The sequence below is a fragment of the Trypanosoma cruzi genome, genomic scaffold (genome assembly GCF_000209065.1).
Source record: "Trypanosoma cruzi strain CL Brener 1047053516893 genomic scaffold, whole genome shotgun sequence".
In the NCBI taxonomy this organism is placed as follows: domain Eukaryota; phylum Euglenozoa; class Kinetoplastea; order Trypanosomatida; family Trypanosomatidae; genus Trypanosoma; species Trypanosoma cruzi.
Window position 1 is genome coordinate 419 of NW_001849132.1, and position 11307 is coordinate 11725.

The following is an 11307-nucleotide window of genomic DNA, read 5'->3' on the forward strand; positions in this document are numbered from 1 at the left end:
ACCAGAGGCGCATCGTCACTGGAGGCTGTTGCGCACTGTAGGGGCCGCATAATTTTTCTTTATTTTCATGGGATTTTGTGAAAAGAATGCTTGTGAGGACGGCTGGCTGCCCAAATAAATTCATATCTCGCACAAACGAAGATATCTCTTCACAGCTTTTTTCTTTTCTATCGCACGGTCTTCTGGGAGACCGCGATTGAGGGAGTCAGGGAGCCGACAGCTGCCAGACGAAATTATTGTTTTTTTATTTATTTTTCATTTTTTATCTTCACAACCACCCACTTTGTGATCCCCACCTTGCGGCGTTTTTTTCTGGCTGGAGGAGTCCCAAAGGCCTGCCACTTCGCAGGGGATAAGTGTTTCTAATTCTAAATATGTGCAGCAGTCCACGGCGGTGATTGACAGAATGTGTATACATAGACACATTGGGGCAAACATTACGGAGAACTCACTACCTCTCCATTTACCGCTTTTTTCCCTTTTTTCTTTTTGGGTAATTACAGGATCCGGCCAGCTGCCCAGAAGATTTCTTCCTCTGTGAAGCTGTGCAGTTGTTTTTAGTGTTAGGGATAGGGCAAACAAAAAGACAACGTGAATAATAAAAAAAGGGACAATAATGTTGCGGTGTTGTGGCCGATTGCACGTTGCGTTGCTGCGGGGGCGGTGGGCCTTGACTGTTTCACCGACAGGCGTTGCAGTGCGGCTGCATGGCGCACCGACCGTCCCGCCGTGCGAGTGCCACGCCCAACGCCATTGGGACTGCGGGACTAAACAGCCGCCAGTGTTCTTTGGGGCCAGCGGCACCTGTGTTGTCTCCGACGCTAAAGGTCGACATTTGGTGGGGAGTAAAGAGTGACCGCCGTGGACTCTTGACAGTCTGGTGGAAGATCTAATGCTAGACGGAGATACTCTCAGCAACAGCTTGAAGCTTAAGATTTTTTTTTTGGAATTGTATTGGCTCCATGGCGACCGTTGATGAAAGACTACAATGCGACGGGGGAGATGTTTATTCGGAGACTCGATGCTTACGTAAATGACCAGCAGCTTCTTGAGGGAATTCTTAATTTGACGTACTACCAGATGTACAAACTTCTTCACGAGGGTGTGTTCTTTCTTCTTCAATGGAGGGACTATGAGAGGAGGGATACGATCAATTTCCGGGCAATGCAAAAACTTGATTCAGCTCTTGAAATGCCAGACGGATACTCGGAGCAGCGAAGAGAATTCACCCTTGTAACTAAGATTGAAGATGTACTTTTTAAACGAAAAGTTCGTGTCATGGACAGAAAGCTGAATGAGCTTCTTAATAGGAGATTTGATGGCAGGGGCTTTGTGGACGCCAATCGGAATGTCTTGCGGGAGGATTTTTTAAAGAACCCCGAGAAGTATATTTGCGATGCGGGAGTATTGGGCGAAATGCAGGCATCCGATCGTTATGTGATGATGGAGATTGCTGTAAGGGATGAAATGGACATGGAAGAGGATGTACACAAGCCTTACAAAAATGGTGTGGACAATCTACTGAAGTGTTTGGTGGCTGCGGAGGTAAAGGCAAGTGTTCATGAAATCAACAAAAGGTTTTTGGATGCAGCCGCCGAGGAAGCGAGGAACCCAACGACGTCGAGTTCACCGATATACCTGAAGGGATGCTAAGAGTCTGTGTACAATGCGGGATGGCACCATGTCGTGGAAGTTCCTGGCGGCGAGGGGACGGGAATGGAGGTGGAGGAGGGGGAACCACCGCAGTCATGGACGTACAAGGGAGTTGGCGACACTCTCGAAAAGGATGACGGTGTGGAGCAATCCGGTGCACCGCGTCTCAGGCTGATGGTGCTCACCTCGGACAAGGGATGGCCGTACTCGTGGGAGGAGGATGGATCCACTCGTGACTGTTACGTGAACTGTGAGGTGGAGCGAGTGTGGCAGATCGTCAAGGACGATACAACCGAATTGCTTAGCCCTCACCCCGGGGCCTACTTTACGCCTAGGCCACGTGTGTTGATTGGGACGCCCGGGATCGGGAAGTCGATGGCTGCCGGTTCGTACCTCCTCTACCAGCTGCTGCACTACGATGTGGAGAAACTCCAGGTGGTTGTCCACAGTTTTGGTGGAAATACGGCGTACGTGTTTGACAAGACCATCCAGACGGTGACAAGATACGTGGGTAGAGGACCATCCAAGGAATTTTCGCGTGATTTGTGGCATTTGAAGATGAAAGGGTATATTATCTACGATGTGGCAAAGAAAGGAACACCGCCAGAGGAATTTTTTTTGCCTGGCCCCGGATGGGGCATGATTGTGGTGTCATCGCCAAAGGTAAGCAACTATGATGAATGGGAGAAACAAAAAAGAGCCGCGCGAATCATCATGAATTGCCCCTCCGAGATGGATGCGAAGGCAATGTGTGCATGGATGAAGCGTGATGAGACTGCGGAGAAACAAGCGGGATACTGGAAAGAGGTCGAAAAACGCATGGATAACGTGGGGCCGATTCCACGTCACATCTTTGATGAGAAAATTTATATTGTTCGCTTGGGTGCCGTTAATGGGATCAAGTCTGGGGATGGTGAAAAGCACTTTACACATGGAGGAGTGAGACTGTGGTATTCTGAGAATCCGTCTCAAAAGCTCGTGAGGGTTGTCCGAACAAGAGCAGAAGTCGGTGCTGAGGTATTTCTCAACGCACCGATATCTTTTTGCTTCGGGCGTCGAATACCGCACTATTTCTGGAAACGTGATGAGTGAGAAAGGTATTCTTTTCTGTTGCTAGTATTGGGGAAGAGGAATACTCTTTTTTCTGAATGTATGGGAAGGGTTTGACTTGCGCGCATTCATGTTTTGGGGAGTTTTTCGGTGCATTAGTAGAGGACGTTAAGGAGCTGAGGCCACCAGCACTTCGTGGAGGACAGTGCGCGGTGCTGAAGGCGAACCCTCAAGGACACCCCGCCGAGTTGTATGTGGAGTCGTTGCAATGGAATACCACACAAATACTAATATAAAGCATCGGCTGCTGTGCATACCGGCGGGTGCAAGCTTTCCGCTGGTGGACTTTTTTTTTCTTTCTGAAGTTACTGCGGGAGACGCCGGTTGGGCTGCAGATGACTACGGCGGGTGGGCACCACACCACCGCCAGCACTGTGAGGCAGTTCACTGAGTGTCTGGCGGCATATTTTAATGACTGGGAGGAGTTATCCCGAGACATGTCGTGGGAGATGATTTACGTGCAGCACGCAGACAGCACGCCGATGAACGACGGGCAGAGATGTGATGTCGACAATTCCAATAATTTGACCGAGGAGGGTCGTGAGATTGCGGCGTTCTGGGAGAAAAATGTGCGCCAGTACCAAGTGACAATATCATCCGGAGACTTTGGAATAGAAGAAGCTCTCCGAAGTGTGCAAAAAATAATAATAATAGGAAAATAGATTATGAAATTGAGAGTGAAAGAGACAGTTTGGTTTCTGGTGAAAAACACTGCGGGAGTTATATATTTTTGGATACTTGTGTCTGAGCATGCGGTGCGGGTGCACCATCCCCATGCGGCAGCACCGCACACAAATGCCCAAAATGACCAACGCTATCGAACACAATAGTGGCAGAAGAAAATTAGGGAGGGAATGGGGTTGTTTGGTTTCTGGTGAAAAACATTGGGTGATTTTTATATGGTATGTTAATTGTGTGTGTATACGAGGCATAATTGGAGAATTGCCCTGGTATGAGGGAATCATTGTGGCTGGCGGTGTCGCAGTACTACTGCATTGCCCATTTTCTTCTATTGTGTTCTAACACCCATCACTAACAGAAGCATTTTTAAGGGATGGACGACGAATAATTTCTATTGAGGAAACAGTGCGCTCCGTGTGACCGCGTGGAGTGAGGCGCCGCGTCGTGGATGGATGAGGAATTAATTTCGCGTGTGGCTCTTTGGGTGATTGCTAGCTCCGTGTGTGTGGTGTGTTGGCGGTGGGTTACTTTTTCTCTTCCATGGCGGACTGGCAGCATTGCTATGGCGCGTGTGTCTCTTCTCGTTCTTGTCCATTGGTGGTTGATTGCTGGCTCTGTGTGCGTTTGTTGTGTGGAGGGCCGAATCTTCTCACCCGCGGACTGACGGCACTGCGATGGTGCCTGTGTGTGTGTGTGAGGGCTAGTGTGGAGTCGCCTGCCAGGGTGTGGCCCTTGGCGATGCTTTTCCCACCTGTCTTTTGTTTCTTTTGTGTGTGTTGTGCTGCTTCTTGCTTTTCCCCCTCTCATCCTTTTCTCCTCTTGTGTTCCTGCGTGGAGTGGCCGCATGCTCACGGGCCATGTTGATTTTGAGTGCCTCTTGACGGCATCCATTCATCTCCCTCCGCCTGTCTGTCTGTCATTCCCTGTTGGGTGTGGCGTGTTGCACCGCGTGAGGGCTGGCCCGCACACACCGAGGGCCCGCCGTGACTTGCCGTGTTGCTGCTCTTTTCTGTGGGTCATGGTCCTCCGTGCTGTTCCCTCCGGATTGTCTCGTGCCCCGCTCTCTGCGTGGGTGCTCTGCTCTGCTCCCCACTGACGTGTCTGGTGTATTGCCGCTGTTGCTGCTGTACTCTCCAATTGAACACAGACACACTAGGAAAGAAAACAAGCGCTAATCGCCACTGTGAAATTCGAAGGCTCTGAAAGCACCAACAACAGCACACACACACCGCCCACACACACATATTTATATGCTCTCACGTGTTGCTGCAGTCAAGGCACCCCGCACACACAACCGTCGCCGCGTGACCGGATCCAGCGGAAGGAGGAGGGAAGGAGGAGATAGTGAGCAGCAGAGGCCCAACATGTTCCGGCATCACTTCTACTTTTGCGGTGCCGCTACTCCTCCTCGTGATGTGCTGCGCCACCTGTGGAGCTGCGGCCGCATCGACGGGGGAGAATTAAGTGATTGCGCGGCTGCCGTGGGTGGCTTTTATTTTTGTTCCGGGACGAACGCATTTGGAACCGAAGGGTGGGACTGGTGCAAGTGGAAGGAGGGATTCGTTTGGATCGCTCGCTCTTGTGGGTGTCGGTGGAGTGACGGTTTTCTTTGATGGGGGTTGCACGATGTTTAATGATAGCGATGGGGCACCGAGTGGGCTTTCTCATGCGGATATTGTGGCGGGTTCCATCTTTTTTGCGTGGAATTTGTCGTCTTTTTTTGGTGAGTTTAATAATGGCCAGAATACACACATCGTGTTGAGCACAGCGTATATAAAGGGTGGTGTAGGCTCCGCGTCCAATCCCACGACAATTGAGAGCGGCAATGGGGCTTTTCTTCGTGCGGGAAGCTAGCAAAAGTTTGGTACGAATGGTGGGTTCAATTGGGCGTTGAGAGACCGTGATGTTCAACTGGTTGTGGGTGAATTCACGCAGCCCAATGACGGCAGACGGAGCGAGCTGATCCACTGGTGTGAACCCAAATTGCTGTGATCACAGATCATTCCCGAGACTCACGAACGCGGCGCGAATGGATTGAAGGTTTTTGGCGGCTCAGGTGTTTTGAATGGCACGCTTGTGTCCCCGTGGTTGCGTATAATGAAGAAAAAGACGATTTCTCCATGATCATCTGTTCGACGGACGGCGGCAGCAGCTGAGTGCTTTCAAAGGGCATTCTTCCTGTGGACTGCATTGACCTTCTCATTGCCGAGTGGGAGCAGGGACAACTCCTCGTGATTACTCATTGCTATGGGAGCCGGTACTGCAGAGTGCACGAGTCACGTGACAAGGGGACAATGTGGGTGGAATTACCCGAGGCAATTGCAGGCGTTTGGGCCAATTCACAATCGGGTCGTTGGGGCATGAGCTTGCGTGTAGGAGCCTTTGTCACTGCGACCGTTGGAGGAAAGATCGTCGTGCTGTAGGCTCGGAAAGTGGGCTCCCCGTGGTGGGAGAGTGAGGCCCATGTGCTCTACGTTTGGGTGACTGACAGCAACCGCGTGTTTTGTGTTGGACCGGCTTCTATGGACGCTGCTGTGAATAAGCCGATTGCCAACGTCCTGCTGTACTCGGATGGTGCGTTGTACCTTGTGGGAGCGAGGCACAATGAAGTGAAAAGCAGCCTGTTTCCTGTCCCCCTGACGGAGGAGCTGCAGATGATCACTTCCATCCTCCGTAATTGGGCGGATGTGGACGCTTCCTTCTCCGCGTCGCCCGTAAGTACGGTGTGTCTGGTTGGATATCTGTCTAACGCAGGCACTGCCAACACGCGTATCGACGAGTGCAGTTACGTGATTGCAACGGTGACGAACGGCAAGAATGTCACAAATGGGCTTCAATTCACGGGCAACATTGCCCCGTGAACCGTTGGGAGGATAATAATCACTGTGGCTTTGTGAATTACGACTTCGCTCTTGTGGCGACGGTGGCTATTTGCGAGACACGCAGGCGTCAAGAGTATCCCTTTGATTGGCGCGAAGGGAGCAGGCCGCACTGTGCACTTTTGGCTGTCGCACAGCCATGAAAGGAGTAGGGGGGTGATGTTCAACGCAAACAAACACACCGGCTTTTGGGAGTTGAACAAACAATAACGAGTGGAGCTCACGCTGCAGGACCGGCAACAAGGCCTTCGTATAGATCAATGGTGGGTGAGTGTGGGATGTTGAAACGACATCATCATCGGGAAAGGGGCCACGCGCGAATTCACACTTTTACATCGGAGGGGATGGAAGCAGTGCAAGCGACACAGGGATCCAAAACAAGTATGTGACAGTGACGAGTGTTTTTTTGTACAACCGCATATTGACCAGGGAAGAAGCCGCAAAAGTTGGTGTCAGCAACCTTGCTCTTCCAGAGTCTCTTTCTGGGAAAGTGCTTGAAGGGCCGGATGATCCAGCGGGAACTGGCAGTGGCTCCAAAGATGGAAACGCCTCTCAGCTCACGAACAACACTTTTTTGGAGAAGGGCTCTAGTGGCTACGGCACGGTGCGTGTGTGTGTGTGTGCCTCGGATCTTGTTGCTCCTCTTTCTGGGGCTGTGGGCATTGCAGCTCTTAGCTGTGTGAGACGGTGGGAGTGGAGCCGCGGCTCTCCGTGGAAAAGGGTGTGCAGCTCCTCAGGAAGACTCAATGCACTCCGTTGAGGATTTTTTTAAATCCCTTTTGTTTTCACCTCTGGATATAATGTGCTGCTGGTGCTTTGTTGGAGGGATCAGAACCCCTGCCTTTTTACTATTTTTTTAATTTATTTTTCGTTTGCCGCTAGCTGCACACCCTCATGAGTGACGTGTTTCCCCCTGTTTTATTTGCTTTTGTTGCACCGCACGCGGTGCCGGCCTCATTGCTGTGCAGTCCCGCGGACTGTAAAAAACGAGGGGTGGAGGAAGAGACCGAGTGCCTCATGAAATGTGAGGGATTTCGTGTGGACACGTGGAACACTGCGATCTTTTTTTTTCTCTCTGTAAGAAACATATGGAGATGCACAATTCCTGCTGCGCTGAGGGATACATGAAATGAAAGTCCACTGAGGCGATTTTTTTTTTTTCTTTATTATAATTAATTAATTATTTATTTATTTCTGCTGAACCTACACCTTTTTTCTTGTTTTTCTGTATTTGGCAATTCGCTGCGGCTTGTTTTATTATTTGCTGTGTTGAATGCCACTATGTGTCTTTGTGTCCCATTGGGTGTCCCGCTGCTAGCTGTGCAGTTGACACTCCCTCATCACTTTTTCTTTTCTGCTAGAGGCATCGATAGTCCGCGACGACGATTGTTTGTGTTCCCCCATTGCGATGGTACGAGGGTGACTGGGCGCCCTGATGAGTGCGTTCGGAGGGGAGCGGATGGTGTGCGCCGTGCCTCACTGTGAGTGTGGGACGCCACCGCCACGACCTGCTGTGAGGCGTAACGCTATTCCTTCGGGGCAGGGGTAAGTAAAGGACTGTGGTGGAATTGGATGCGCCTCGTTCCTCTTGTAGCGGCCGTGTGTGTGCTGTTCGCATTGCTGTTTTGCGGTACGATGTGGATGGCGGTGCTTCTGCGTGTGCCCTCTTGAATGCACTGTGCGGCGGGATTCTCTTCTCCATGTCCTTGCCTTTGCCCTTTTGTGTGTGGGGGTGAGTGTTGGTGGTTGTCGACCTGCCCCGAGCATTGGGGCCCTCCACACACGTGTGGCTCATCTTGGCAGCCTCTTGCAGCGTCCATGCCTCGTGACAGGGAGCGAGGGAAGAGTGGCGTGATTCCTCCTGCTATAGACTCATCAATTCCGAGCAGTCGGAGTGAAACTAAAGGGGACAAGCGTGTGTGTCTTCATCTTCTTGCGGGAGGGCGCGCAGACGTTGGTTTTCTTTTGTTACTTTGTTCGGTCACTGTGTCTGTGTTGACGTTATTTGTTTTTTTTTTTTTTCCAGAGGCATTCATTGTGAGATTTGTGCGTGTTTGGTGTCCAACGTTTTCAGCACCACCGAATGGGGTGTTGCGCAGGATCGGAATACATGGATGTGCGAGAGCATCGCATCGCTCGCCCGTAATAACACACACACACAGTTTCATCGCGTCTGATACGTCACGTTCTTCAGAACGGTCGAAATCACTTGTGGGGCGTCACTTCATTTGCGGCGTCGGGAAAGTGAAGTAAATGGAGAGATATGCCGAGAACGCAATGCCCCTCCATGATGCCGCAGGCTGGTGGCGACAAGGATCAGAGAGCCTCTACCCAACATTGAGAAGACGGCAGCACTCTGATGATCAGGTTTTGCGCTTTAGGAAATTCTAATGTAGTGTACACCGTGTGGGCCTTTTTGCTGCGGATATGCAGAGGGGTGATGTGGGGTGGAATTATTGTTGAAGGCAGCACGGTCGCCGCCTGACCTTTATTGGAGGGGTGCGTGGCATTATTCCGTGCTTCCTGGCCTGCGTTGTCGCACTCTTGCTGTGAATGCGGATGGCCACAGTAGTGGAGCTGAATACGGTTCAATGTGTGTTGCTCACGGGGACTGCGCGACACATGTTTTTTTTTGGGAGGCCCAAAGGAGGGGCGCATCGCCGTTGCGTGCTTCCCGCGGCAGTTCATTACCCTGCGACTGTGCATGCCGCCGTCCGCTGCGCCACTGCAAGTCTTCGCCTTTGTGAGAAATGGGGAGCGTGACTGCTGTGGCGGTGGTCGAATGTTCTCGAATTGGTGCTTTTGGTGATCCCACTTGGAGCGCCGAGCAGCGAGGGGCCGCACACGCCCAGGAGGTGGGAGTGTGTGCTGCAACCGCACTTGCGATTTGCAGTTGGGATGTGACATGTTTCTTTGGTATTTTTGTTTTTGGTGATATGCGGGGCAGCGGTGTGTTGGCGTGTGCGGGCTGCTCATGGCTGCCGGTGTTGCCTTTCCTGCTGTTCTCCCGCTCCACTCCTTTGCGTGTGACGGACCAAACGTTCTTACGGGCGTGTGGTGGGGCCGCGTTCTTGTTTGGAAAAAAAGCCTTCCGCAGGCATAATGAGACTGCCGTCCGTGCCACACGAGGCAGTGGGGTATTTCCTGGGATTTATTGGCGGGGTGGCACCGCACCCATGCGGTGTGGTTGATTTGCGTTCCGCAATGCACGGTGATGGGGATGTGCGGTGACAACCTACTCCAGTGAAGCGACACGAGCAGCACGGGGAGCGAAACGGAGGAGTGGTGGCTGCGTGCTTCCAAGTGATACGTGAATGGCGAATGCAATATGAAAGGCAGCGTCACGGCACTCTTTTGCCATGCACACCGCAGATATTTTTAATAAAGCTTGTAAATTGTACTGTTTTCTGTTGTGTGTGGGATTACCGTGATGCATCGCCTTTGTGGTGTGTATGATTTGTGCTCCCTGCGTGTGGCCGCTGCTTTACCGAATTTGCTTTTTATTTTGTGTGCGTGTCAGGGTTTATGTGCCCACGTCCTCCTGCCGAGTGTGTGCGGCGACGGCGGTGTCACACGGGTGCGGGACCGTGGCGAGCGGGATGCGTGGACGAACCCTCCGTGCACACCACTTTGTTGTTGTTTGCTCTCTCCAACACTGTGCTGGGTGGATGACATCCACTCGCCGTCGTTGTGGTGGTCCTCGTGCATGTGGTGTGCATCGAATACTGTGCCGTCACACTGTGTGGGTGAGTCTCTTGTTGTGGCTGTCAGTCATGCCTGTGCCTATTGTATTCCTTTTTATCATTCCCCTTTTTTGTTTGGTGGCTATTTAGATCTAACTCAATCCAACTAAGAAAGCAAGGAGAAACGATGTCTGGAAGGCCCGAGGAAGGACTTTACGGCAATGTGGAGAGTCAATTGTCCAATGTCTCGCAGGGAGATCGGAGGAGAGGGAGGTCGGACTTTGAGGGTGACACAGATCACTCCTCTACGACTCGCAGAAGATTGGAGGGAATGCATCGACCGCAGTGGACCATGAGCAGCAGAGTGGAGGATATTCTGCTGGAGGGAAGCACTAACAGGACCGACATGAAGCTGAACGATTTCCTTCGGAGCAACTTGGGTGAGGAGTGGGTTGTGGAAAGAAATGGGAACGTGACGATGGAGGCGTTTGTTCAGGAGCCGGATGCTTACGTACAAGACCAGCAGTTTCTTAGAAGAATTGTTAACTTAACTGCGTACCAATTGCTGGAAATAGAGCTGGATAATAGGAAAATACTATTGAAGGCTATTAATAAGCTTCGTCACGAGGGTGTTGTCTCGCTTGAACAATGGAGGGACTATGAAGGAAAGGACACAGTCACTCCTTTTCCAAAGGCAAAAATAAACGCAGCCCTCACTCAGGTACAGAGAGAAGAGAAGCGTGAGGCAGAGGAAAGGCTAAGGCGTGAGGAAGAAGAAATGCAAAGACGACTGCAAGAAATGAAATATACCATTTCCACTACGATCGAAGAGGTACTGTTTAAAGGAGGAGTCCGCGTCAAGGAAAGGAAGCTGAACGATTTTCTTCTGGTGAGATTTGGCGGCAGGGGCGTTGTGGACACAAAGGATAATGTCGTGCTGGAGGAGTTTGTAAAGGAACCGGCGAGGTATATCCATGATGCGGGAGTATTGAACGAAATGCAGATAACCGATGCTTATTTGAGGATTGAGGGGGCTGTAAGGGATGAAAAGGATAAGGAGGAAGATGTACGCAGGCTTAAACAGGCTGGTGTGTCCAATTTACAAAAATGGTCCGAAGCTGCTGAGCAGATAAAAGAAAGTGTTCATGAGATCACTAAAAGTTTTTTGGATGCAGCCGCCGAGGAGGCGAGGAACCCAACGTCGACGGTTGTGTCGATAAAACTGGAGGGAGTGTACGAGTCTGTGTACAATGCGAGGTGGCATCATGTCATGGAAGTTCCTGACGACAATGGAATGGGGA

The 11307-nt window shown here is 51.3% G+C and overlaps 1 protein-coding gene and 2 pseudogenes across 1 annotated transcript, besides 4 other annotated features; all 3 read left to right on the plus strand.

Annotated features, from left to right (window-relative positions):
- Window positions 1-11307: part of a sequence feature (areas not merged during assembly with more than two copies in the genome that could not be assigned to a particular haplotype) that runs on past the window's edge.
- Window positions 71-528: a mobile genetic element.
- Window positions 231-266: a sequence feature (AT_rich).
- Window positions 976-3426, plus strand: Tc00.1047053508527.20 (annotated as a pseudogene).
- Tc00.1047053508527.30 lies at window positions 4695-6998 on the plus strand (annotated as a pseudogene).
- Window positions 7474-7517: a microsatellite.
- Window positions 10194-11307, plus strand: Tc00.1047053508527.39 (retrotransposon hot spot (RHS) protein, putative; the record flags this gene model as incomplete). Its single annotated transcript, XM_801750.1, has 1 exon — window positions 10194-11307. A coding segment is annotated over one exon (1114 nt), but the record flags the coding sequence as incomplete, so codon positions are not given.